Raw genomic sequence first — 24,347 nt, 5'->3', positions numbered from 1 at the left:
ATAGAATATATATATATTTTTTTTTTTTATAGAAAAATAATAAATATTTGAAATGTATAATTGATGCATAATTAAAATGTATAATTAATGCATAAAGACTATGGGAATATAGGATGAATTGTTGCAGTTAGTACAGTTAATAAATAAAAGCTAAGTCAGTACAGAAGTTCATACCGTGGGGGAATCTAGTTTTGAGCATGAAAATCCAATAGGCTTCTCTATGTAAAAGTTTTTTCTGCCAATTTCCCCCTCTGACTGGTTTGTTAACCCTCTCTATCCCGTATGCTTTGACGGTGGTAGTGTCCCCTCCATGTATTTCCCGAAAATGCTTAGATGCCCCTGAGCAATGTATAATATCCAAATTGCTACTGTGGTATAGATGTTCTGCTAATCTCACTTTGAGTTTTCTAGTGGTACATCCCACATAGTATTTCCTACATTCTTCACAACTTACAATGTATACAATGTGATCTGTATTACAATTGATGAAGGATCCAATCCTAAAAGTTTTATTACACTCCGTGTTGGAAAAGGTTTTTGTTTTTTTCATGAATCTGCAGATGTTACATCTAGTTTGTCCGCAGTGGTATGAACCCGTGATGCTTGATCTGAATGGAAAAATTTCTGTAGGTTGTGATCTGCTTCTAAAATAACTGGGAGACACGTAATTGCTGACAGACATTCCCCTTCTGGCAATATAATGACATCCTCCATCTAAGATGTTACCTAATGTCGTGTCTTGGTATAGAATGTGTATATTCTTTTTGATGATTTTGATCACTTCCTTGTAGTTATCACTGTAGACTGTTGAGAAATAGATTCCTGTCTGCCTATTGTCATTGCTGGGTGCTTTGGTGCTGAGTAAATCTGATCTATTGATCTATTTCTTTTGTGGACAATGTCTCTGGCTCTCTTAAGATTGCAGTTTGGATAGCCCCTTTCTTTGAGTCTATGACGTGGCTTTTGCAAATTCATCATAGTCCTTGGGGTCTGAGCATATTCTCTTAACCCTTGTCAGTTCACCTACAGGGATTGCTTTGCAGGTGTGGCTAGGGTGGTTACTGTGCGCGTGAAGGATGGTGTTGCCTGCCTGTGGTTTTCTATACAGTCTGGTTATAACTTTTTTGCTGTTGATATCCCCTTGCAGTGTAACATCGAGGAAGTTGATATTGGTGTCATGGAAATTGGAAGTAAACTCAAGATTAAATAAATTTTTGCTGAGATAATCAGTGAAGGAATAGGTTCTCAGCACTTCCCCTGACCACACAATCAAAATATCATCGATATAACGGCCATAATATTGTATCTGATCCAAAGACGGGTTGCTGGGGGAAAAAATGTAGAATTCCTCCCACCATGCCATCGTTAAATTTGCAAGGGAAGGTGAAAACGCGCACCCATAGGCACCCCACATAGCTGTAGGTAGTGCTCTCCATTAAACATAAAAAAGTTATGTTTTAATAAATAGTTAGCCACTTCAATGATGAACTCACAGAACTCCTCTGTGTAGTGTGAATATGTGTATAAGTGATATAAGAGCGCCTCTACAGCTATGTGGTGTGGTATCCTTGAGTATAAAGAAATATCATAGGACAACCATTTGTAATTTTCTTCCCAGGAAAACCTGTCAAAAATACGTAAAAGATCTTTGGTGTCCTTTATGTAGCCTGGGACTCGTGTCACTAGAGGTTGTAGTATAGTGTCAACCCACATGCATATTCGTTCATTGAGCGAGCCAATCCCTGAGATTATTGGTCTCAGGGGAGGAGGGAGGGTGTCTTTATGTATCTTCGGGAGGCCATGGAATATAGGTATGATTGGTTCCCGTACATAGAGGTAATCAAATTCTTTTTCAGTAAATATGCCTAAACTGACTCCCTCTTGAAGTAGATGAAAAAGTTTATTAGAGAAGATATGAGTTGGATCACTGCTTAATTTTTTGCATGTATTGGTGTCCTGTAAGATGGTTAAAACACTGCTGTTGTAATCTGTGCTGTTCATGATGACCACCTTCCCCCCTTTGTCAGCCATGCGTATGACTATGTCATCCCGTTGTTGTAAAAATTTGAGACTATCTTTTTCTTGTTTAGTTAAATTGTGTGATCTTTTATCTGCCGAGGTGTGGTGTAATTTGATCAGATCACTTTCGACAGCAGTCTGAAAGTGGTCTAATACTGGAACCCTTGCAGATAATGGGTAATAATCAGGATTTCTGATATTAACTTTTTTTCTACTGAGATATCGATTTTCAGTTGAGATGGTTTCTAAGGATTTTAGGTTTGCCAGACATACCTGTTCTTTGAAAGTCAGGCTGTCATATTCATTGGGTATTGTCTCAGGTAAACTATCTGTGATGGACTCAGATATTCCATTATTGTGAAAGTGTCTATCGACAATAAGGGCTCTCACAAACTTGTTGACATCTAGTAAGGTGTCAAACATATTAAATTGCTGTGATGGCACAAAATTCAAACCCTTACTTAGAAGTTTATAACAAGACTCAGGTAAGGTTACAGAGGATGGGTTAAGGACACTGGAATCATAACTAGATGCAAAATGAATTTTTTTATTATGTACGTTCGAGGTATTGTCCAACGTATCTGTGCTGTCACTAGTGTGTCCAGTTATGGCTTGTTGAGGCTCCGTGTTTTGTAGACCTGATCTCTTTTGATGTTTCCTTCCGCCCTAGCGTTTTTTATTATTTTTCTTGTACCTGTTGTTGTCCTTGAGGTGCTTGGAGTTCTTAACGGTGACGGATTGCTTCTTGGAGATAAAAAAAAGAGATAGATTCAGTGTCTGTAGGCTTCTGCTACTCCTATTGCTGCACACAGATTTTTTAATGTAGTAACTACGAGTCAATAAAAGATAAGTTTTATTTTATACGGATACCTGACTGCAGTGCTGGATTTTCTTCAAATTTGCTTCCATTTGACCTCATCTCAGCCGAGAGAGATTTCCTGGCATCGGTCTAGAGGTTCCACGATTCACAGCAACCAGAAAACGGACAGAGTGAGTGCACATGGTCTTTTACCTATTTTTGAATTGTATGTCACTTTGGATGAGGGCTGTAGTCTGCGGAGGAAAACTGCGTCAACTTTCTGTTGAAAGCGCTGCTGGAAGAACCCGATCTTTAGCGCAGCGGTTCCAGCCTAAGGCTGAGATCCCAGATTGTGAAAACGCTGCTTTTTTTTACTGCAGATTTTGCTGCAGTTTTTTCAACCAAAGCCAGGAATGGATTGAGCAGAAGGTAGAAGTATGGGCTTCCTAGATATTTTCCATTCCTTTTGTAGCCGTTCTTGGCTTTGGCTCAAAAAACTGCAGCAAAATTGACAACAAAAAAAGATGCATTTCCGCAATGTGGGGCCTCAGCCTAAAGGGATGCATAGGAGTCTTTTTTTTTGCGGGGCCAGTCCTGGATCTCGTTCTGGATGCCAGTGATCCCCAGCAAAATGGTGGTGCTGCTGAGCTTTGATCGGGGCACTTATTTAGCGCATTAGCGCTGGGTGTCTGCTGTATAATACAGCAGACACCTGGAGGCTATGACGACTACTCAGCTTATGGTATTTAAATAACGACATCCACCATATTATTAAGATCTTTTTATTACAGAGTTCTTAGTGCCCTGACTAGTAACTCCACCACCATGGCTACAAGTGCCACTACTACTACCAACAAAAGTCATGTCCTTCACCTGTACTGGACCCTCCTCCATGTCAGTCCAAATGCTGACTGTTCTCATCAAATTCATTAACACTTGGAATGCTATCTTTTCTTGTTTAAACCCTTTATTGAAGAGTAAAAAATGGTACACATACATGGATTCATGAGATTCAGTGGGGTAAAAGACATATCTGCATAATACAAGCATACATTAACCAATCTTAATTGTACATAGCATAACATGGATCTCTTACCAGTATATTACATGGCATACGATATGTACTGAACAAACCATTGGCATGACTGCAAGGAGCATGGGAGAGGGGACCATTACTGGAGAGAGTAATGCTTAGTTATTAGGTACTTGAGGTGACAACGTTCTGCAGTGGTTGTGAGATCAGAGAATTGTCATGGGTCCCATACCTTGCTAAATTTCATAGGGCAGCTTTATGAATATTCAGCAGTTTTTCATAGGGGATTATAGTATTAGTCAGTCTCATGCAAGTGGTGCACTTAAGGTCCATCCAACTCAAAGTAATAGTTATGCTCCTGTATAGAACTACAAGAGCAAGAGAAGCCAGAAGAGGCGGAGTTGCTGCAGAAGAAGGAGGCGGCGCAGGAAAGAGCTCTGGGCAGCAATGGGGATGCGCTCATCGGTGTTTCAGCGCTGGGGCCCGCCCTCATTGCTGCGGAGAGCTCATTTGCATACCGGTTAAAACCGGTATTTCTACGGAACAGCGCGGAGTAGACCACGTTTAAAGGTAGGAGACGAATAGCCTTTCTTAAGGCTATTCCGACGTGTTCCTTAGAAAAAAAGGTAGTTTAATGGTAGAATCCCTTTAAAGTCACAGTGTCACTGTCATCATCTTCTTGCTGTGACTGAGATGATGAGTAGGCCACATACTCCACAATCTCAACTACTTTCAGTCCTTTCATAATATTGTAGTGTCTGCTAGAGCCACGAGCCAACTGTGGCCTGCTGCTACTACTACTACTATGTGCTTGATGGCTGCCACTTACATTCTTACTGGCAGTGGCTGTGTTTCCTTCTGCTTTATTACTCAGTTTATTGCCATCCTGATATTTACCAGACATTTATTTATTATGGCAAATGTGTGAAACAAACCTCAGTTGTAGTAAAACCGATGTAATCAGGGGCGTAACCACTGGGTTTTTTTTGTTTTTTGTTTTTTTTTAGAAAATAGGCTGCTACCCACTGGAATGCTCCAGCAGATAATGGACAATTTTCCTTTTCCTGCTCCTGCCTCCACTTAGGCATCCAGGGGGAACCATATATTACAGTCAAGGAGGTATTACACCATATAGTGGCTAGTTATGCCCCTAAGTGTAGTGTATCATTCTCTGTTCTTGGTCTTGGACACAGACAGTAGAAATATGTGATTCTTGAAGAAGATAACTAACATTTGTTGGTCTCATGTTTTATTAATACCATGAAGATGTACTGAGTATGAGTGAGTGGGTAAAAGTGTCTGCTACTAGCTAACCAAATGTATCATTTAAACTCAGCATTTGTGGTATAGTCCCACGTAGGGGTGGCCACAATCAGTAGGTCCCATATAGATAGACATTTTTGTGGCCACAACTGAGGCCTCATGCACATGACCATAGTGATTACTGTCTGCAAACACTGAACCCCCAAAAAACATGTCCGCATGTTGTCCACAATCATGAGGGCTGCTTTAGCCATAGACTGCACTGGGCCCTATGGTTCCGGGGGCCTCCTTAGCTGCCCTGGATTGAGCCGTCCCACATTTTGGGTGTTGTTCTGGGTGCAGCATACGCCAGCTTGGAATAGGAGCGTCTACAGGTGAGTAAATGATCATATATTATACAATTATTGGCAATAATACAATAGAAATATACAATACAAGTAACATCCGATTAAAAAAATAATGCCGCCCCCAGTTTATTTCATGAGGCACCGCCTGAGGACGTCACCTCATGGAACTTGTGTCACTGCATCAGCAGACTACAGGACAGGACACCTTCAGAGATCTTGTGGAATTCAATCCATGATGGGTCAGACCTGTTTAGGTCACCCGAGAGAACTTATTGTATATAATTCTAGGCAGGTGGTTTTAAAGTTATCGCTGATTGGCATATATCCACCATGTACGATGGATACCTCATTACCTATAGAGCAATGTGTAGTTCACATTTATACGGAACACATATAATAGTGTATAATAGTAAATATACAGATCAGCAGAGTTATCGCGAACTTATGCAATTGGTTAAAATGCTGTTGGAACACCATTTTTCAATTCATCTGTAGATAGAATATAATAGTATATATGTAGAGTTGGGAAGCGCAGGTTACTATTTGGTACAGATGCATTTCCTGATCATTGGATGAAGCAGATTTGGCGGATACTCCATGCTAGTTACTTGTCACCAACTCTTAGAGTATTGATATGAAATGTCTTCATTAGTGAGATTGGAAAACTTCTCCAGTCGTACCTGCAAATAAATCACAGTAGTGTGAGTCTTGGCCTTATTTTGGATGAGCTTGGCTTATGGAGGTTGTTCTGTCACTGGAATGACCCCAGTTGGGGTAGCCGCAGGATATCTGTCACGGTGATCACTGGATTTTTTTGCTCCCTGTCTCACATAATTTGACTTTGCAATGAGACAGAGGGATATGTATGGGGAAATCAGGACAAGATCAGGGGTAGACATTCCATTGATGCAACCTGTACAATTGCATAGGGGCTTTGTAGGTCACATGGTCCTATGTCCTCAACATCAGCTTTCCACTGTCTCGGTAAACGCCTAAACTAATGAACTTTGTGGATAAAGATTACATGTTGGCCTCAGTGGCCTAAGGAAAGGACATGGGATATGATGGGACCTGTGATGTCACATGACTTTTGCTGAGGCCGCTGATTGGCCTCAGCAGTCTAGTGCGGATTTCTGATAGAAGAAACACCAAAACAACAGGACTGGACTGCACTGGGAGACACCAGAGCACCAGGAACAGGTGAGTATGGTTTTTTTTTTTAGTTTTTTTTTCACCTTCCCTGGCCTCATATAAAGAAAGGATATCCCAGACATCCTCTGTAATTGAGATGACTTTTAAGTTTGGCTATTTTTGTGATTACTTGCCCAGCCCTACTTCATGCAAATATATAAGAGGCCAGTATTGTAATCGGGTATTCTTACTTAATCATTTCCAGCTTCTCATGAACATCTTTTTTTCTCTTCATTTATAGATGATTGAAATTCCTCCTTTTACTTTTTCTAAGTTTGTACATTACTAATATACTTAGGAAGCCAGGCCTAAGATTCCAAGGCTGGTAAATTATATGATGCAGTTAGTTCTATTAAGGGTCTGATGTTTTGGCCTCCATAAAAATCTAACACTACAGACAACGGTATAAGTATCTAAAATATAACTTTTTTATTGTACGTATTATTATTACAAAGGAGTTCCCCAGGTTCCTCTCCCAGATATCCACAAAAGTTGATGACTACAATAGACTATAGAGTCTGTTACGTGATTTTGGGACTGAATCTACTAACTTTTGTGGAGATCTGGGAGAGGAACCTGGGGAACTCCTTTGTACCAAATACATACCGTATTTTTCGGACTATAAGACGCACTTTTTTTCCCCAAAATTTTTTGGGAAAAGAAGGGTGCGTCTTATAGTCTGAAGGTGGCGCCTGGCATCCGCTGTAATAGAGAGACGGAAGCCGGCAAGTGATAGACGCCATTACAGGTGCCGGGGCCTGAGACATCGCTGCGCTCCTCTGCCCTGCATGAAGCCAGCAGCGGCAGGGGCTCCTCCGTGCCCCCGCCGCTGGCTTCATGCAGGGCAGAGGATCGTAGCGATGTCTCAGGTCCCGGCGTCTATCCCTCCCCGGCATCCGCCTCTCTAGTACAGCGGATGCCGGGTCAGTATCCGTGGCCCCTTCTCCCCCGGGGCCGGTCCCCACCGGCCCCGTACCTGTAAAGTTGCAGGCCGGCTCCTGCGCGGCGATATCGCAGGAGCCGACCTGTTCGGGTGACAGCCGGGAGCCTAATGAGGCTCCCAGGCCTGTCACTGCTATATATTAGTATTGCGGCTGGTCTCTATGACCAGCCGCCGTAATACTAATATACAGAATGTATATTGCAATCAAGTGACCGCAGGTTCAAGCCCCGGGGGGGGGAATAAAATAGTAAAAAAAAAAAAAAAAAAAAAAGCTTTAAAAATATGAAATAAATAAAAGTTCTAAATCACCTCCTGTTTTTTTTTCAATACATGGTGATCTAAGCAATAGATATCCCCCAAAATGGTATAACTAAAAAGTACAGCTGGCCCCGCAAAAAAAACGCTCTATGCATCCCCGTACAGCTGCAGGGTCACCTGTCAATGTGGCCTTGCAGCTGTTGCAAAACTACAACTCCCATATATTAAATATTTTACCAGTTTTTGCTTCAAAATTTTTTTTCCCTATTTTCCTCCTCTAAAACCTAGGTGCGTCTTATAGTCCAGTGCGTCTTATAGTCCGAAAAATACGGTAGTTCTCGGCCTTCCAGTCCTGCCATAAGTGCTACATATCATGCAGGGTTCAAGAGATAAACTTCTCTCCTGCTGGTACAGAGTTCCTTCTGCCTACATGCGCTGTTCACCTTAGCCTCTGACCTCTGTTGGACATGTGGTGCTGCTCAAGGAACAATGCTACACATCTGGCGGAAGTGCCCTCTCTTCTGGCATGAGGTTCACAGAATAATACAGTTGGTCACAGGTTTCGCCCTAGAAGATGTCCCTGTCCCTTTGCTGCTCTCTTTATTTCCCTGCAAAATCCAAAAGTCCACTTGTAAACTGGTAAGCTTTCTGTTGGTAATGGCCAGGTCCCTCATACCCAGACTGTAGAAGACTTCATCCATCCCTACTCTGTCATCCTGGCTCTAGGAGTATGGAAGACCTGGTCGTCAAACTTAGGCCTAGTGATGCCGTCCACCAACTAGTATGGCTCTTGTGGAACACCTTCTAATACTCTGCCTCATTCCAATCATCCTCCACCCCCCCTTCTTAATGTGCTTACCCTGTTAGGCTGATGTCTATTCCCCCTCTCTTTTACTCCAACCTTCTTCTCCACTTACCCTCTATGTTCCACCGCTTGTCTGGAGGTTTACATTTCTGTTGATTGATATGGTTATTCTATAATGTTATGTATTACATGGTTTAAAGGGATTCTATCATTAAAACTGCATTTTTTTCTCGCTAACACGTAGGAATAGCCTTAAGAAAGGCTAATCATCTCCTACCTATAGATGTCTTGTCCTCGTTCTGTAGATATCCGGTTTTCATTGGTATGCAAATGAGTTTTCTCGCAGCACTGGGGGCGATCCCAGTGCTCAAACAGCACTGGATGCATCCCTAGTAGAGATGAGCGAACACTGTTCGGATCAGCCGCTCCCATAGAAATGAATGGAAGCACCTGGCACGCAGACTTTGCCGGCCGCTTAACCCCCCGCGTGCCGGCCGCTTCCATTCATTTCTATGGGAGCGTGCTGTGAGTGTGCTGTTCGGAACGGCTGCTCATCTCTAATCCTTAGTAATGCAAGAAAACTCTCCAGCGACGGTCTCTTCTTCCTCTGGAAAGCCCTCTCCGCAACGTGTTCTTTGGATGGCTTCTTCTGGCTTTAAGTAGGACGCATGCGAAGTTGGCTCTTCCATGCCTGCGGCCATTTTCTTGTGGCCGCTTACACACTACGCTCGTACTTAAGGCTATTCCTATGTGTTAGCGAGAAAAATGCAGTTTTAATGATAGAATCCCTTTAACATTTATATAACTCTGTTGCGTCATAGCACCTTGCATCCTCTCTCTCCCGTTCTACTGTATTGCTCTCCCGAAGTAATGCCATCCCTTTCTCTCCGCATTGCTTTCTCATTTTCCAATGTTATTGTTCTTGTTTTTCATTGTTTCATATGACTTGAAAATTTTAATAAGGCTTTTAATGCAAAAAAAAAAAGTGAATTGATGACATTTCTGGAGAGCCTCTCACCTGATATATTGATGGTATTGGGCTTGAATAAGGATCTTATATCTATAAATATATTTGTGGTTTTCCTTCTGTATGCAAGTTCTCTCAATATGGCACTCACCATATGATGAATCCACATGCCTGACACCCTTATAGCACTGACGGCTCTTTATATTCTTCTCTGGGTGATAGAAGATAATATAGAGTTTGGGCATAAAGAGACCCGCAAGTATGACAAAAGCGCAAAGACTGACAGAGGCGCAGAGAGTCGTGATCTGAACCTGCAGGAGACACAAGAGACACAATGTCAGGAAACAAGATCTTCACTCCAACAATGTGTAGATTTCATTGGTTTTGTCTGGTTGTGCTAAGCACAGTGTTACCAGGGTTCCTAACCATTCAGATGGATGGTTTTTGAGAAGGAATCAGTAGCAGAACTATCATAGGGGGCCTAGAGGGCCCCTGCTGCTTTTATTTTTCTAATTAGGCCATTATCTGCAGGAGTTAGTCCAGCAGGTAACATGCCCAATTTACTCTCCAGCACCTTCTCCTGCCACGACCACCTCCACTTCCTCTACAGTCCTTCAGGGGGCCCCGTGCTTCCCATATCACGTTGGTGAACATCATCAGGCCATCGATGACAGGGATGTGATATGGAACACATGGGGCCACCTGGAGAGCTTAAGATAAAGTTGAGGCAGCCCTAACAGGAGCCGGATCTGGTAAGTTTGACCACAGTACCTGGTATTTGTTGAGCGAACCAACAATCTTTCGAAGTTCGCCTGGTGGTTTTGGTCAGAGCACATCCAAACACAAACTGCTATTATTATACTATGGAGTCTCTTTAGAGTATAATGATTGGAGCTCCAGGGAAGGTGGAAAGAATAAAATCCTGCCTTACTCAACTCTCGTGGGCTCTGGTGAGACTCCCTGCTGTATTTGGGCCTGAAGAGACCCCCGAGTATAATAATAATTCGTAGTTGATGAACCTCAAAAATTTCAGGTTCTACAGAACGCGAAATTTTTGTAATATTTGCACCAAACACCGTAGAGGCCACTATGGGACATTATATTGTGTGACGAGGCCACTAGGGGATATTATACTTTGTGAAGGGGCTACTATGGGACACTATACTGTGTGAAGGGGCCGCAATGAGACATACCATGTGCAGGTGCCACTATGGTACTTTATACCTTGTAATGCAGGCTGTTAACACAAGCAGTATGATATTATGTGGCACATAAAAAATGTGATCTCCCAACAACCTGATTTGCCATCTGATTTACAGGAGTGAAACAAGTGCTCCAATAACAAAGCTCAAACTGATAAGAATTTAGCTTAAAGGGGTTTTCAAGGATTTTCATATTGATGACTTATCCTTAGTGTAGGTCATCCTTATCAGATTAGAGTGAGGCCTGGTTCACATCTGCATTCAGTATTTCGTTCGGGAAATCCGCTTGGGGACCCCCCGAACGAAATACTGAACGCAAATGTGAACCAGGCCTGACTCCAACATCCCATGATCAGCTGATTTTGGAAGCCTCCAGTTCCAGAACTATACAGTGGAGAGAGTCAGAAGCAGATTTCTAGTACATTATGTAGTGGCTGTGTCGTGTTACGGTGGATCAGCTCCCATTCAAGTGAATGGGTGCTGATATGTAGTAACCCAGCACAGTCACTACACAGTGTGTGAAGTTTTCTACCTCTCAGTTATACACTGTATAGCTCCAGCACCGGAAGCTGGTTAGAATAGCTGGTTGGTGGGGTACTGCATTTCACACCCTGCAGATATTGTTGACATATCGTAAGAAAAGGTCACCAATATCAAAATCCCCAAATCCCCCTTTATTTAATGTTTATGAACTCTCAGGACAGCAGAGATATGGGCTACAGGATGAATTGTTGGATGAGCTCTCACACATATTTAATGCTGAATGGCACAGAGCAGCCTGCAAAGTATGAGAAAACATGCAGCCTGCAGAAGAGAAATGGTTATTAAGGCTTATTGGAAAGATGAATTTTTTTTTATTTAAGTTTATGCAATAAAATAATAAAAAATGCACTTACCGTATTTTACGGACTATAAGACGCAGGTTTTAGAGGAGGAAAATAGGGGAAAAAAAATTTGAAGCAAAAAATGGTAAAATATTTAATATTTGGGAGTTGTAGTTTTGCAACAGCTGCAAGGCCACATTGACAGGTGACCCTGCAGCTGTACGGGGATGCATAGAGTGGGTTTTTTTGCGGGGCCAGAAGTACTTTTTAGTTATACCATTTTGGGGAATATCTATTGCTTAGATCACCTTGTATTGAAAAAAAAACCCGGTGGTTTATGACATATGATTTTCTACTTTTATATATATGTTCTAGGGACAGGAGGTGATTTAGAACTTTTATTTTTCATATTTTTATTATATATTTTTAAAGGTTTTTTTTTTTTTTTTTTACTATTTTATTCCCCCCCCCCGGGGGCTTGAACCTGCGGTCACTTGATTGCAATATACATTCTGTATATTAGTATTACGGCTGGTCATAGAGACCAGCCGCAATACTAATATAGCCGTGACAGGCCGGGGAGCCTCATTAGGCTCCCGGCTCTCACCCGAACAGGTTGGCTCCTGCGATATCGCCGTGCAGGAGCCGGCCTGCAACTTTACAGGTATGGGGCCGGTGGGGACCGGCCCCGGGGGAGAAGAGGCCGCTGACAGACTGCAGACCCGGCATCCGCTGTACTAGAGAGACGGATGCCGGGGAGGGATAGACGCCGAGGCCTGAGACATCGCTACGATCCTCTGCCCTGCCTGAAGCCAGCGGCGGGGGGACGGAGGAGCGGAATAGCATCACTCCTCCCGCTGCTGGCTTCAGGCAGGACAGAGGATCGTAGCGATGTCTCAGGCCCCGGCGTCTATCACTTGCCGGCATTTGCCTCTCTATTACGGCGGGTGCCAGGCCTGGCACATTCAGACTATAAGACGCACCCTTCTTTTCCCCCAAAATTTTGGGGGAAAAAAGTGCGTCTTATAGTCCGAAAAATACGGTAATGGTAATAATTATTGTGGACAGCCTGGGAAATCCTAGTTGTGAAACCCCACTGTTATTAGCTGTAGCCAAGGACAGTACATAGGGTAGTAGGTAAGTTCTAAATTATTTTTATATCTAATTATCTAATGCTGAAACCGACAATTTTGACAAAGTGAAATAAAGCTCCTGTAAGCTGAGCCTCAGCTGTGTTATATTTAATGGCCCCAAACCTTTTTTGGTGAAGAAAATGTTCAATTATTATCCAAAACATCAGAATTTTTCCATACTAGCTACCACCATGCATGGTGAGAAATCCCAATAGTAAATACCAGAGTAATGAAGTTACATGTTGTTTTTTATTTTCTACTATAACTTCCCATATTTCTGGTTGTCCAACTTGGGGACACACAGATGTTACTTGTTATATTCATAGGGGGGATCTCCCTGCCCCCTATTCTTTTATTTATTTATTTATATGTGTGTAGATAGATAGATAGATAGATAGATAGATAGATAGATAGATAGATAGATAGATAGATAGATAGATGTGTGTTTATATATAAATATAATATAATAAATTTTGAGAGCCTTCAGTAGTTGATGCCTTTTTTAAAGGCTAACTAAAAATAATGGCAGATTGCAAGCTTTTGAGGCTCTAGGCCTGTTCCTCAGTCATAGTTCAGCCTAAGGAAGAGGCCTAGAGCCTCGAAAGCTTGCAATCTGTCATCATTTTTAGTTAGCCATTAAAAAAGGTATCAACTACTGAAGACTCTCAAAAAATTTTTATATTTCATATCCACTGGCTAACACAGTACAAAAATCTATATATATGCAAAGTCATGGCAATAAGTGTTGGCATCCTTGACATTTTTCAACAAAATGAAGTATTTTTCCCAGAAAATTATTGTAATTACACATGTTTATTTCCTTCGTGTGTATTGGAACAGCATGAAAAAAAATTAGAAAAAAAAAGCCAACAATTATAGCATTTCAGTAAAAATTCCAAAAATTGGCCAGACAAAATTACGGGCATCCTCCACTTAATATTTGGTTGCACACCCTTTGGATAAAAATAACTGAAAATAATCACTTGCTGTAACTATCAACAAGCTTCTTACACATTTTCATATTGTAGGGTTTCTTCTCCCAACGGCAATTTTAAGATCTCTCCATAGGTATTCGATGGGATTTAGATCTGAACCCATTGCTGGTCACTTCAGAGCTCTCCAGTACTTTGTTTCCATCCATTTCAAAGTGTTTTTCGAAGTATGTCCCGCTGGTAGACCCCTGATCTAGGACGCAAACTCAGCCTTCTGACACTGTGCCCTACATTGCGACCCAAAAACCTTAATCTTCAGATTTCATGACACACAGTCAAGGCACCTAGTGCCAAAGGCAGCAAAACAAACAGAAAACATCTTTGAACCTTCACCATATGTGACTTTTGGCACGGTTTTCTTTTCTTTGGCCTGATTCCATTTTCTGTAAACAGTAGAATGATGTATGATCCTGAGTTGCAACTTTTCATCAATTTTTTTCTTCTGTCCACATCCAGGGAGATTAGTTACAGTGCAATGGGTTTTCAACTTCTTGCAAATGATGCAAATGCAAAGATTGAGTCAACTTCACTCCTTTTCATCTGGTTTCAGGTGTGATTTTTATATTGCCCACACCTGTTACTTTTCCTAGGTGAATTTGAACGAGCATCACATGCTTGACACAAAAGGTATTTCTCAATCATTTTGAAAAGGTGCCGACAATTTTGTCTGGCTCATTTTGTTGAGTTTTGTGTGAAATTATGTCCAATTTGCCTTTTTTTCTCGTGTTTTTTTTTTTTTGTGTGTTGTTCCAATACAGACAAGGGCAATTAGAATGTGTATAACAAAACGTGCAACTGCAATAATTTTCTGTGAGAAATACTTAATTTTATGGAAAAAAAAATTCTGTTACCTACATACAATGGTTCTTGATGAGGTGGTTGTGGCCTTGCTTTTGTTTTTTGCCCACTTTGTATTTGTTATATTTGTAAGTATAAATAATGAGTTAAAGAAAATAAACTAAGCCTGGGTTCACATCCGTGTCGAAATCTCTACTTGGAGATTCTGTAGCAGTGACCACTGAAAAATCACAGGATGAAAAAAGTTCTACAATTCAAACTTTTTTGATCGTCAGCTTCAGTTTTAGAAAGGACATTGGACGGATCTCATTTACAGTCAATGAGGTTTTTCGGGCAGTCGTTGTTGTCCAATGTTTTAGCAGTCCATGTGTTCATTGTTCTGGCCCTCTGATGGAGCAGAACAATGGACACTGCAGCGCAGATGTGAACATAGGGTAAAAATACATCTTGTATGACATGTAATTTCAATAATTAGCTTTATATTTGTAAATATCAGAGTTCCTTGGGACTGTTCCTACCTACCCATGCAATCTCACTTCTGAAAAGGGAAGAGGGTTTTAACAAAACCTCTTTCCATTTTAACAAAAAGTCTATCTCATTTCGGGCAGGGAAAAGTATGCGACAATCCAGGCAAATTCTGGACTGTTGGCAATACTTGGAATGTGACATATAAGAATTCTTGATTTTACCTTGGGATAATTGAAAGTCACATAGGAGATGGGCAAGAAGGCCAACCAGATGATGCAGGTGGTGTACATGGTGAATCCAATGCATTTGGCTTCATTGAAGTTTTCGGGATACTTGCGGGTTTTAAAGGCGTAGGCTGTGCAGAGGAGAATGAGCAGAACATCGTACAGTAGGGAGAACAATATTGTCATGTCTCCTGATTTACACATTAGAATCCTATATTTATTATCTGGAGATATGGACTCAGTGACTTCAGCCGGGTCTACAATCAGCCAAATGGACAGCCCCACAAGCTGGCAGGTGACGAGGGCTAGACAGATAGACAGCTGAGAGACCAGGTTGATGCAGCGCGGCTGTGCAATCCCCTTCTTCACACTGGTGAAGATGCGGGTGATACGATTAGTCTTGGTTAATAAGGCAGAATAGCAAATAGAGAATGATGTGGCAAGTCCGAGGCGTCGAAGGCTGCAGATGACAACTGAAGGCTGAGCAATGAAGAAAAAAGTCATAATATAGAGGAGCAAGACTCCGCTCAACAGGATGTAACAGAACTCACGCCCCGAGGCCTTCACAATTGGGGTGTTGTTATTCCATACCAGGACGCCAACCACAAAAATGGTGGAAAGAATTCCCAGGCAGGAGATACAGACTGATCCTATAGCCAGCCCATCCCCCCACTGGATGTAAACTAGAGGGAGCTCAGAGCAGTTATTGTGGTCTATGTTAGGCTGGAATCCGGGGTCACACTTCTTACATGTAAGATTATTGATTAAAACTTCATCTTGATCACACTTGACACAATCCCAGCAGCAAGGATTCCCCTGGTCAATGATCTGCATTTCATGTTCTCCACAAGGTTTACCGCAGTGGGATTCAGGCACCATGTTATCCTCCCACAGGATCTGACTGGTATTGAGTGTCAGCTTATTTGCCCAGGACCCGATGTGCTGGAAATGCAAGCTTCCATTGTTCTCCTGGATAGTGAAGATGTCATAGTGAGCAAGTCCGTTATCATCTCTATCAAATCCCACTGTGTACTGAACATCCGAAGGAATGAATGGAGCTGAGGAGGAAAAAGAATTGCTACCATGAGGACACAGTAATAAAGAAATTTCAGGAATCCGCCTGTACCTGTTACTTCAATAATAACTGTAACTAGAAATGATATCTTGTCACCAACTTTCTAAGATGCCAAGTCCTACTCACACAGCTGAAGGTTTGCTAAAATGTATGTGTAGGCAGGGCTATTTTAGACAAACTGTGGCCCAAGGCAAAATTAAAAGTGGGGCCCCAATTGCTGATATATCAACAACATCATCATATTTCCAGTGGGAGCCCCTTTAATAACGCACCCTTTCTGCCTCCAAAACAGTAACAACTCCCTCTTATACCCACCACCTTTGTAACACCTAAAAGATATTCGCACCCTCTCAGTTATTATAGTGCCTCCTTATAAATAATAGTCCCTGCTTATAAACAGAGCCCCATATCAGTAATAGTTCCCCCTTATCAACAATAGCCCCCTCATAAATATTAGTTCACCTTATAAAATAATATTCCACATCATCAGTATTAGCCCTCTTATAAATAATAGTCGTCTTAACAATAATACTCCCTTATAAATAGCCCACCTTATGTATAATGATTTCCTCTTATAATAGTTCCTCTCCTATAATAGCCCCACTTATGAATATCAGTTCCCCGTTTATGTATAACAGACACCTCCTTATATATAACAATTCCTCCCTTATACATAATAGCCACGTATATAACAGTCTCCCCCTTATTATAACCAGCCTTATATGTAATAGTTCCTCTCCTATGTAGCCCCCTTATATATAATGGTCCCACCTTATAATAGTGCTCCTTATATATAATAATTCCTCTGTTATAATGGACTTCCTTATAGTAAACAGTTGCTCCATTATAAACAATAGCTCCCTTATATATGTCTCCCCCTTATAACAGCCCCCTTATACAGTACAGACCAAAAGTTTGGACACTCCCTTCTCATTCAAAGAGTTTTCTGTATTTTCATGACTATGAAAATTGTAGATTCATACTGAAGGCATCAAAACTATGAATTAACACATGTGGAGTTATATACTTAACAAAAAAGTGTGAAACAACTGAAAATATGTCTTATATTCTAGGTTCTTCAAAGTAGCCACCTTCTGCTTTGATTACTGCTTTGCACACTCTTGTCATTCTCTTGATGAGCTTCAAGAGGTAGTCACTGGAAATGGTTTTCACTTCACAGGTGTGCCCTGTCAGGTTTAATAAGAGGGATTTCTTGCCTTATAAATGCGGTTGGGACCATCAGTTGTGTTGTGCAGAAGTCAGGTGGATACACAGCTGATAGTCCTACTGAATAGACTGTTAGAATTTGTATTATGGCAAGAAAAAAAAGCAAGTAAAGTAAAAGAAGTAAAGAAAAACGAGTGGCCATCTTTACTTTAAGAAATGAAGGTCAGTCAGTCCGAAAAATTGGGAAAACTTTGAAAGTGTCCCCAAGTGCAGTTGCAAAAACCATCAAGCACTACAAAGAAACTGGCTCACATGAGGACCGTCCCAGGAAAGGAAGACCAGGAGTCACCTCTGCTGCAGAGGATAAGTTCATCCGAGTCACCAGCCTCAGAAATTGCAGGTTAAAAGCAGCTCAGATTAGAGACCAGGTCAATGCCACACAGAGTTCTAGCAGCAGACACATCTCTACAACAACTGTTAAGAGGAGACTTTGTGCAGCAAAATAGCTGCTAGAAAAAGACTGCTAAGGACAGGCAACAAGCAGAAGAGACTTGTATGGGCTAAAGAACACAAGAAATGGGCATTAGACCAGTGGAAATCTGTGCTTTGGTCTGATGAGACCAAATTTGAGATCTTTGGTTCCAACCACCGTGTCTTTGTGCAACGCAGAAAAGGTGAATGGATGGACTCTACATGTCTGGTTCCCACCGTGAAGCATGGATGAGGAGGTGTGGGGGTGCTTTGCTGGTTACACTTTTGGGGATTTATTCAAAATTTAAGGCATACTGAACCAGCATGGTTTCCACAGCATCTTGCAGCGGCATGCTATTCCATCCGATTTACGTTTAGTTGGACCATCATTTATTTTTAAACAGAACAATGACCCCAAACACACCTCCAGGCTGTGTAAGGGCTATTTGACCAAGAAGGATAGTGATGGGATGCTACACCAGATGACCTGGCCTCCACAGTCACCAGACCTGAACCCAATCGAGATGGTTTGGGGTGAGCTGGACCGCAGAGTGACGGCAAAAGGGCCAACAAGTGCTAAGCATCTCTGGGAACTCCTTCAAGACTTATGGAAGACCATTTCCGGTGACTACCTCTTGAAGCTCATCAAGAGAATGCCAAGAGTGTGGAAAGCAGTAATCAAAGCAAAGGGTGGCTACTTTGAAGAATCTAGAATATAACACAGATTTTCAGTTGTTTCACACTTTTTTGTTAAGTATATAATTCCACATGTCTTAATTCATAGTTTTGATGCCTTCAGTGTGAATCTACAATTTTCATAGTCATGAAAATACAGAAAACTCTTTGAATGAGAAGGAGTGTCCAAACTTTTGGTCTGTACTGTATATAATTGTTCCCCTTATAATAACCCACTTATATTTTACAGCCCTCCTAATATATAATAATTTCTCTCCTATAATAGTTTCCCTCATATATGATACTTCCTCCATTATAAATACTAGCCCTCTTATATTTACTAGTTTCCCCACTATAAATATTATCCCTTATAAATAATAGTTTGCCCCCTTAGCACGTGATCGCTTTCCCTTACAGAAACCATTAAATCTTGTAATCACCTTACCGCGCTCCCACGATGAGCAAGTAGACTCTCCCTGTAGTAGTGGCACAGGTGGCGTGATGCAGTGACGTCATTAAGCCACTTGAGCCGCAACGTCCTTTGCATTACTGGTGGTCCTCTATGGCAGAACAGGGACCTTTCAGCTTAGAATTAAACATGCTGGGAGCTCCACAGCTGTATCGGCGTGCTGTTCTTTGCTGAAAGCCTGATGCCCTGGAACCCAAGGGCCCCTTTGGGAATGGGGGCCTTGGGCAATTTTCCAGTTTTCCCACCCCCCTAACACCAGACCTGTGTCTAGGCATTCCTACAGCTAACTCCATCAGTATGACTTTATCTCCTTTCCTGGACTTGGGGCTGATAGCTTTCACTATGCTAATGTGTCTCAAGCATGAGCATTCAGTTGACTTTATGTACACAATGTAATAACCTCTGGACTCATTCTCACCAGTAAATCTTGTTTTTGTGAGAACTGTCATGAAGGTTTCTCTGTTCTTCACCAAACAATCAGAGCTGACATTGGGGCAGGTGGCATTGTACATATCCTGCAGGGCGTAAGCTATGGCATACGCGGCATTGACTGCAAACATGATCTTGAGGGAAGGAGGAAATTGTTCTTCATGGTCCAGGTTCATTATAGCTGTCCCCCCAAAAAAAACATTGGAAAATAAGGATCTGAAGCTTGGGTTATTTAAACTGTAAGAATCTGCCTTCATCTTTGCCTGGAAATGCTCATTAAGTCTCTGCAGCGGATATGACCTCATTTGAATTGTGATAATAGGTCCAACAGATTGATTATATTTCTTCAAAATGTTGACTGGTACTTTCCAAGGAGTGCTGACAACCCATATGAAGGACACATTTAGTTCATGAGCTTCATTCAGTAGATGTTCTAGATGCCAAGTTGTAACAAAGAGAACCAGCACCTGAGCCTTGGGGTAACTCTGCAGGTTCTTGAAGATCTGTATAGAGTTTTTTAGGTAACAAAAAATTGTACTGGAAGCAAAACAAATCTTATGACGACTGGCTTGTTTCTGGAACTCATCCATGACTGAAGGAAGAGTGTCATCAGAAGATGCCAAAACGGACACATAGGTCCAGCCAAAATATGTAAGGACATCTATAATAGCTTTTGACAGATGTTGCACAGAGGAGGCCGTGCTCACGAAGAAAGGATCTTTGGGTAATTTTAAATTTATCATAGAACAGCCGATCACTGGGATTTTTGCATCTTGAAGCAAATGAGTCTAGAAAGAAGAAATACAAATAAAAATAAAGATTAAGTCGCAAAAATTAACCTGATAAATACCAACATAACCCAGGACCTGAGCTTTAAATCCTTTAGGGTACATTCACACAGAGGAAAATGGTGAGGAATTTGGTGTGAAATTTCAGCGCTGAAAAAAAGGCCTCCCATTTACTTCAATGGGTTCCTCTTTCTGCTAGCAAGGCACATAAGTTATTTGAAAACCATTCCAGGTGACTACCTCATGAAGCTGACTAAGAGAGTGCCAAGAGCTGGAAAGCTGTTATCAAAGCAAAAGAGGGTGACGATGAAGAATCTAAAATATAAAATATATTCAGGGTTTGTTTAACACTTTCTGTTTACTACTGTGAGAAGGTGTTACGGTTCTGTGTATATATATATATATATATATAAAAATAATTAACACAAACAGAACCGCTAAACTGTAGAACACTTCAGCGTGGTCCACAAGCACAGATGGGCAGCCGTATGTCTGAACCAGGCCCAAGTCACGACTGCCAGTTGGCTGCACTGGACAGTCCGGAAGATTCAGTGTGAACAGACAAACGTACACCAGTTATTAGCACTGGGAAGCAGAGTCTTGTGCTACAGTGTGAACATACTGCAAACAAACATACACCAGTTAGTTGCACTGGATAAACGCACCTGTGAGTAAATGCTATATCAGGGGTAGGGAACCTTTGGCTCTCCAGCTGCTGTGAAACTACAACTCCCATCATGCTCCATTCACTTCCATGGGAATTCCAAGAACAGCAGAGCAAGAATGCATGCTGGGAGTTGTAGTTTAGCAACAGCTGGAGAGCCGTACGTGCCCTACCCCTGTGCTATATGTACAGGCTGACAGGGGTTAAATGTCACTCCTGGTCAGCCACACAAACAGAGGTCAACGGCTAACAGACCCCTAGTATTAGAACTTGACAGGGTTAGAGGGCTAGGGCACAGGCTAACCTGAGACCAAACCTGCTGACAGCGCCACGGGCTGGAACAGAGACCACGGCTCCAAGCCCTAGTGTAGAGCTGCCAGTTCAGGAATTTACAGGTCTTACTAACAGAGGAACCTAGCCCAGAACTATTATCATAAACAATTCTAGATAAAGTGTGAGCACCGGGCGGGCGTCGGCTCACACTATTTAAAGGCAAGTCCCCACCCCATAGGGCAGTGGTGATGACCTCTCCACTCATGCTCAGTATGGGCAACAAGGGACTTAGCTTCTGAGCGACTCCAAAAAGTCTGAGCATGCTCAGTAGACTGAAAGCTGGACTTACACTCCAGGTAGCGCTGTGTGTTGGGAGAGAACCCTGCGGGACCCAATCCTAACAGAAGGTGACAGGCAGAGTGCTGGAGTACAGATATATTAGCCCCAGGTTTCTGACATATGTGTGGACCAGTGCAGATCTGGAGTAGGCCTCAGCCCAGTTGTAGATACATGGCTCATTACTGGGCTAGAAAAGGCTGCAGCTTTTGCATTAAAATGCAGTTCCATGTGGTTTTGTCCTGTAACCAGTGTCGGACTGGGATGCCTAGGGCCCACTAGTGGAATTGTTTCTAGGGGCCCACCGCCAGGATCCCTGCAGATCAGCTGTACCGAGAGAGCATGGCTACAAGTAATAACAATGCCATGTTGCTCACCCACCATATGATGTTCACCATTGCACTACTTAAACCCACCACTACACACTGTATGGCAAGTGAACAGCATGGCTGCTAGAATTGCCATAACCTATAGCCACACTGTCCTACAAAAGCTGATCTGCAGAGGTTCTGGCTGTTGTACCCCCACAGATGTAATATTGATGGTCTATCCTAAAGACAGGCCATCAATATTAGAAAGATGGATAAATCCTTTAAAGAGGTTGTCCAGGAAATGGAGCAATCCATGTGGCAAGCAGCAGGTGTAAAATAAATCCATTGTCCACCACCAGTGTCCATTCATTCTCATGCTGGCACCTTCTTGCTGGGAGTCCTGCACTTCATGTAACCGCTGAGACCGATTAGGTACAGTATTTCCAGACGAGAGATAATGGGGTAGTGGGGACAGGTGAGTATGGTTGTTTTGGTTGTTAAAATCTGATCACAAGACTGGGGAGAACTTGGCTGCAGCACTTACCTCACCCCGCTCCTGCTTGCCGCCTCTCCTCTTTCTGTAGCACCCTGGGCCTTGTGCACTGCACATCACATTGTGATGATGTGATGTGTGGCGTACGGGGGACCCCTGCGACTTAGATATTGTTATGCTGGAACCCTAGACCAGGCACCAGCATAACAATACAGTGGGAAATTAGCATGAGGGGGGAAGAAGGTCTACAACTCTCAACAGATCAAGAGCATCTGGAGCTGCTGTGAATTGTAGTTCTTACAGGGGTCAGTGAAATTAAAAGATTAGGGGGAAAAATAGGGGAAAAAATTGTTTTTGTTTGTGTGGGTAAGTAGTACTTACTGTACATAATGCTAGTCTTTGGCTCTAATGCAGTAACCAGCCACCGCGATTAACGTCAACACGTCAGTGACACTTTCAGCATCAAGCTGCAATTGGATTGGTTCCAGTGGCTGCCCATCACCAAGTCACAGGATACGGGGGGGGGGGGGGGGAGAGGGTCGGGGTCTAGACCAGGAGTAGACTACCTGTTTTATTTAGTATGCCGACTTAAATTAAAAAAATCAAAAATGAGGTCCTCAGAATGCCGGCAATAATTGTAAAGCTGTCGATGTCCGACAGCTAGCGTCCAATGCTAATGTCCACGCAAAATCTTGCACCGACATTAGCATTGGACATTAGGTGTGTCCATTACATTTTGCATTGATTTAATGGGACATCATGTGCGTTCTTTTATAATCCGTGTCTGTCCTTAAGTGTCCGTTCACAAAGATGTCCGATTTTTCAAGCGGACAGCAAAAACCTACATGTAGGTTTTCATGTCTTCTATATAAATCTACAATGTAGAAAATAAAAATAATTTCATGAAAAGGTGTGTTAAAACTTTTGGATGTTGCTTTACATTTATTAGAAGATCATCACAATGTTTTCTATCATCATTTCCTTATGTCAGGACATCATACCTCATCCAATGTATATTCTTTTCCAGCTTCTATGACTGCCGCTATAGTACTTGATTTGTTCATGTTTTCTAGTTCTTCTTTTATATTAGAGTATTCACACACAATTCTGGGGGAAAAGACTAGTGTTACCCCAGGAAGAATAGTTGAGTTTTCATTAATTTCTTCTATAGCGAACCTTATGGCCTCTACCAGCTGTGCAATTTCGTGGAAATCTAATTTACTATCATCATATTCAAGGTATATGTAACACTTTTCAGTATGGATAAACCCAACAATCTCCAGTTGCCGTTTTTGAGACTGCTCCCCAGACACATGATCTCCATTACTACATAGAACCACCAATGACAGTAGAGTCCAAAACAAGGCAGCCATCAGACGGAAGGAAAGATCTGGACTTCAGAGATGACCCTCCAATAGTGATGCGGAAAGAACTTTATTTGTTCAATTTGGTGCCTAAAAAACAGAAGATATGAGATGAGCATTGCCTGTAATATCTTTAGGCAAAGCTGTCAAAAAGTTGAGAAGTAAGTTGGACAAAGTGGGTGGAATGGGAAGACTCTCCCCAGATCTGTTTCTATTGGTCATAGACACAATGCTATTGAAGATTTTTGTAGGTCTAGACAAATGTGGATTCCACAGAGGGTGCCCGATACAACAAATACATGTATATACATGCTATGTGCAGAAATGTTTGGGGACACATCTACATTCCCTCTACAGAAGCTTTTCTGAAATTTTTGGGAAGGCTTTTGACAAGATTTTGGAGTGTGTGAAGGCCATTCAAGTTCTTCTTCTACTTCAATTCCCCCATCTTTGAATCTATGGACCTTGCTTTGTGCACCGGAGCACAGTCATGCTGGAACAGAAAAGGATCTTCCCTAAAATGTCTTGGTATGCTGAAGGGACCTAGGAACAATGGGACCTAGGAC

General features: G+C 42.1%; 1 protein-coding gene across 1 annotated transcript; it reads right to left on the bottom strand.

Annotated features, from left to right (window-relative positions):
• Nucleotides 1–1,365: 1,365 nt before the first annotated feature.
• On the bottom strand, nt 1,366–23,790 carry LOC142217837 (metabotropic glutamate receptor 3-like). The gene is made up of 8 exons (XM_075286156.1): nt 23,414–23,790; nt 19,542–20,338; nt 15,264–16,324; nt 9,777–9,936; nt 5,807–5,814; nt 4,681–4,737; nt 2,714–2,763; nt 1,366–2,479 (listed from the first exon to the last, which is right to left on the bottom strand). Exons 1-8 carry the CDS (start codon nt 23,788–23,790, stop codon nt 1,366–1,368), a joined length of 3,624 nt encoding a protein of 1,207 aa, XP_075142257.1.
• Between the last annotated feature and the right edge of the window lie 557 nt (nt 23,791–24,347).

The sequence above is a fragment of the Leptodactylus fuscus genome, chromosome 9 (genome assembly GCF_031893055.1).
Source record: "Leptodactylus fuscus isolate aLepFus1 chromosome 9, aLepFus1.hap2, whole genome shotgun sequence".
NCBI classification, from domain to species: domain Eukaryota; kingdom Metazoa; phylum Chordata; class Amphibia; order Anura; family Leptodactylidae; genus Leptodactylus; species Leptodactylus fuscus.
This window is presented reverse-complemented; position numbering and strand designations above follow the sequence as displayed.